Genomic DNA, 4,966 nt, shown 5'->3' with positions numbered 1-4,966 from the left:
ATCACAGGGACTAGACACAATCACTAAATGTGGTAAGACCTTCCCTACAAGATGCACAAAGCCAGTCTTGTATAACACTAGATTTGATATATAACCTTGTTCTTGTATTTTTTGAGATATCACAAGGACTAGACACAACCATTAAATGTGGTAAGACCTTCCCTACAAGATGCACACATGATGAGCACACACACAAGCATCATAATCATTGTAAGTGACTTGTATGTGTGCTTTGCACCATTAGTCATGAAGGCCGCACCCTCGAAAAAATTGACAAATGACATCAATGAAGATGAAGGAATTCAAAATCAAACGGATACGAAGGCAACAACCCACAATGACAAAGAACAACGTCAAGATGACAACATCAACAATGTCAATGACAATATGAAGACGCTTTTGAAGAGGACACGCATGACGACCTTTTCACACATAAATGAATGAATGATTTTGTACTACCTAGGACCAATAGTGACCTATTAAGTCGCACTTGTGAACCATAGTGATGAATCCAAATGAGAACCACTATGATGTATCATGGGACATCGAACCATGGTGATGAATCTAATTGAATTGCCATGATGTATCAGGGAGATGAATCATTTAGCCTAGGAGTAAACCATGACATGCATACATGAACCGAAAACATATGAAATATTTATAAAAAAATCCCAATTTTGGCTTCAAGGGGCGATTGTAGGGGTAGCCCAACTTGTGGCTCTTCATATGGGAAGCTCTCTAGCCACCTAGGAAAGATGAGATGATGACATGGTCCAATGACAAGAGGATGCAACCTCTCTAGCCAATGGTTTTAAAGCACTGAGCCTACTTAAGAGGCTATTCTCTAGTGAATCAAGTGCGCGTTTGAGTTCTATCATTTGTGTCTATACTCTACCTTAATGCTCTTGCACTTGGCATAGCCTAACCCTAATATCCATCTCTCTAACCCTTACCCTAATATCATGGTTAATTCAGATAAGGCTCCTTCGTCCATAGCCTAACTCACATCATGGGTGCTTAGAGATAAGCACACACTTCTCAAAAACATAGTAGACTCCTTATTTCTTTAACCACCCCCTCTCATGTATAGAAGGGCACTTGTTAACACCAAGCTTCATCTTAAGGATATGTATATTTTTTAATCTAAGAGATTTGTTAAAGATATTTGCAAGTTGTCCATTGGAATAGCAATGAATACAATTCTTCTCTTCTTCAAGAGCCTTCTCCCTGGTGAAATGGTAATTGACCTCTATAGGCTTGGTTCTAGCATGCACAGTTATAAAATTTGTAAGAGAAATGATGGAGATCTTGTCACAAAAGATCTTTGTAGGGATCAAGATGTCAAACCTAAGGTATTCAAGCATTCATCTTAGCCATAGTTCCTCACATAGCACTAGCAGGTATCCACAATGTATCCACAACCTTTGAAGTGAGAAATAGATTTGTTGATACTTGATTATGTCTTCTCATGAGTTAATTAGTTTAGTGAGAGCTTATGCAAGAGTACTATTCGTGTGATAAATTGAGGTGTTGACTCTTTCACCCCAAAAGTTTTTTTGGAAGCTTTGCTTTATCACTATGGCTCTTACATGCTCAACAATTACCCTGTTCTTTCCTTCTGCCATCCCATTTGGTTCAACGTTGCCAACAAAATTGTTTTCACTCCTTTCACTTGCACTTTCCCCCTTAAGATGATGTAGAAATTTTGATGTAGTCTCAACATTCTTTCTCAATCATTGCTTTTGAGTTGCCTAAGGTAAGAAAATACATTAAATGTTTGCTTGAGAAAATAGACCCATACCTTTCTTAACATGTCATCCACAAATGTCATGAAGTAATGTGCTTGTTGAAGAAATGTCGCTTGATTTGGTCTTGAAAGTTCTAAATGTATGGGTGTGCTTGTATCTCATGCCTCCATCCTCCATGTAACCAATAAATAATACTTATGGCCTATTACATCTAACTTCTAAGAGAATGTTATAGCTACAAACTATAAAATGCCTTGACACATGAAAGAAGGTGACAAAAACTCGAGAAAATGACATGTTCTCTCTTGAAATATTAACTAGAAGACACTGCATATTCTTCGAAATAGGGGTTCAAATGCACTTTGCACAATTTAGCACTAGGAAGCAATTTGCGTATGTGGAGGTGAACAGTAGTTGAGAAACAAAGATATCGGAGAGACATTTGCTAAAAGAATACACAAGCTTGGGCTGAACTCTCTAAGGAGACATGCCCACTTTGAACTTGAGAGAAAAATAGGAAACTTGAATCTCTCAACTACAACAATATGCGCAATATGTTTGGTCAATTGCGGTGCCTTGGGGCACAAAATATTGAAGGTAGCCAACAATGCAAAGTTGTTACCTCCTAGTTTAACTTCGGTGTTGACTCGTGTTGGGAGGTTTAGGTCACTTGGATGACATGAGAAGCACCCTCTTCTTGTGCTAGTTAGGTGGAGGTGGAGGTAGATGGCAACAATGGAGAAAAACAGTCCCTCAGTATTATAACCCCTGTAGATTCAAGATGAAAGAGGCTCTGTCTCTGTAAATTTTTGTACTGGGGATACCCACCCCCTCCCTGTGGGTACTTTGTATCTCTTTCCACCTTTTTTTTAATACAATTCTACCTTCTTCAACAAAAAATTGGATCAAAGGAACCGTTGGCCATTGGGGCCAACATTGTCGTCCTTACGGATGAAATCTTTAGGGAGGGCGAGCAGGTCAGGGGGTGACTCATGAATTTGGCACTGCCTTCGAATGAAGTGGAAAAGCTGCAGCTCCATTCGAAACCAGTATCTGTCCTTGCTTGGACGGATAGAGGCCACGTCATCATAGCAAGCCTCATCCAAACGCCCCAGCAAATGCAACAGGTACCCTGCAAACAACCGCGCCCTCTCCACTCTCTCCCCGCCGGCCAGCAGCTGCCTTAGCTTTCCCTCCAGCTCCCTCTCCGTCCTCAGCACCGCCACTTCCTCCCCTTTCTCCAGACTGTAGTGATAGTATAGCACTAGCGTCCTCACATACACCAGTGACCCTGAGCTCTTCCCATCCACATGCTCTGCTAGCCTTTCCAGCAATGGCACCCCGCCGCTCGTCCTCGTCTCTGCAAGAACTCTCGGATCCCTCCTCGCTATGCCGCCAAAGCTATTCACGGCCGCCCATCCTACTTGCCCCGACCCCACCTTGTCTGCCATCCCCCTCAGCACCTTCTTCGCTAGCTTCACCTCCTTCAACCCCACCTTCTTGCTTGGATCTGCCCAAAACCCCGCCATGTTCACCGCAGCCTGCAACAGAGAACAAAAAACCATTGCAATTCGACATCACTACATCAACATTTCGAAAGTAGCCTTTTGGATCTACCTGTTGCACAAATGCATCATCGTCTTCCAAAACGATCAGCAAAAAATCCTGCCCTAGCCTGTGATTGTATAGGTACTCTATAAGCTTTCTGTGATTCTTTACCACTGCCTCTGGTTGTACAATTCTGACAAACTCACTCCCCAGCATTCTATATGCAAATTGAAAGAACCCAAAATCGTCTGCTTGAATGACTCCGAAACATATCCCCCTCTGCAAAAGCTCGTCATAGTACCTGAGAGTGCTTTGATCGTAGCGATCCCTGAGGCTGAAGAAAGATATAGAGGAGCAGAAGAGGGTGATTGAGGAAACAGTTGCATTGCAAATAATGAGGAGATAGAAGATGAGAAGGGAGCTATAGATGTTGTGATTGTCGTAGTCAAGATTCCGGAATCGTATGATGGGGCAAACAAAGCTAGGTAATATCAGGACAGTTTGCAAGAGGGAGGAGAGGATGCGAGCCACGAGTGCGCGTCTGTAATGGTCATCTTTGCCATGTATGATGTTCTGAGGATCTTGGCTGCTGCGGGCAAGGCCATGAGTGAGCAGAATTGTGAAGAAAGCGGCAGAGGCGAGGCGGATGGCCTCGAGTAGAAGCAATGAGGTGACCATGACATAGTCGACGAATTGGAGATCATCGACGAATGCGCCGAGGAGGACGACAGTGGCCCAGGTGAGGCTACAGAGGGCAAGGAAGGTGGAAAGGTTGTAGAATGAGCTGACGGTGCGGGCAGCCCAGCGTGCTCTGGATAGCTTTCTCTCATACATTTCAAGGGATGTAGGGGGTTTATTGGGGGTGTGGGTAGGGTTTGGGAGGACATTATGATTGCTATTTGGGTAGAGGCTGCTGGCAACAGTGTGCAGGTAAGCAGAAACGTTGGTACTGAAGCTTTGCACATGAGAGTATATACGGGTATCATGTGGGGGAGCACCATGGGCACTGGCAGAGCTGTGCAAGGAGGATGGAAGTGGGTGGCTGCGCTGCTGCCCTGGAGGGCGTCCGCGCTGGCAATTACGGGAGGGGCGGTACCGCCAATTGCAGCAGGTTGTGGAGGCTCCATCATCATCCACAGATGCTGCACCGTCAGCGACTACAGGTGGAGGAGGTATGGGAGGCTGGGGGATGCACGTAAGGTTGTAGCTGGTGATGGCAGAGTCAAGAAAGTCAGGAGGCTCCCTCATCACCTCACATGGGCGGGCAGACGTGGCAGAAGAGCTTCCATTATCACCTGCTTCCGTCCCTGACCCTGACATCTCGCCGAGGCTCGAGCTCCACTACCCTCGTTGGAGCCGCTCTGACCTGCCTCAGCGCTCAGTTTCGTACTCCAGTACTGGCCTCGACTACAACCTGCGCCCCGCATCCATCAATAGAGTCGTAAGGAATTGAAAAGGTCTCATGAGTCGTGAGAGGAAGAATGAACTACCTACACGTCTCGACTCTCAACTTTTTTCCTTTAAAGCTGCAGAAGCATACTCGTTTCACTCAACGAATCTTGGTTGGTTTTGAGATTTAGCCTAGGGCATGGTCACTCGAGGCTTAGACTTTGCCAACTATGCCGAGACAAAGCATTAGATGAATAACTAAGCCTCTTGCGTGGTCACGC

General features: G+C 44.9%; 1 protein-coding gene across 1 annotated transcript; it reads right to left on the bottom strand.

The window, feature by feature from the left end:
* Positions 1-2,092: 2,092 nt before the first annotated feature.
* Positions 2,093-4,761, bottom strand: LOC147448804 (uncharacterized). Its single transcript, XM_086521275.1, has 2 exons — positions 3,366-4,761; positions 2,093-3,289 (listed from the first exon to the last, which is right to left on the bottom strand). Exons 1-2 carry the CDS (start codon positions 4,614-4,616, stop codon positions 2,654-2,656), a joined length of 1,887 nt encoding a protein of 628 aa, XP_086377401.1. The 5' UTR covers positions 4,617-4,761; the 3' UTR covers positions 2,093-2,653.
* Between the last annotated feature and the right edge of the window lie 205 nt (positions 4,762-4,966).

Source organism: Adiantum capillus-veneris, chromosome 10 (genome assembly GCF_014529385.1).
Source record: "Adiantum capillus-veneris isolate H3 chromosome 10, ASM1452938v2, whole genome shotgun sequence".
In the NCBI taxonomy this organism is placed as follows: domain Eukaryota; kingdom Viridiplantae; phylum Streptophyta; class Polypodiopsida; order Polypodiales; family Pteridaceae; genus Adiantum; species Adiantum capillus-veneris.
This window is presented reverse-complemented; position numbering and strand designations above follow the sequence as displayed.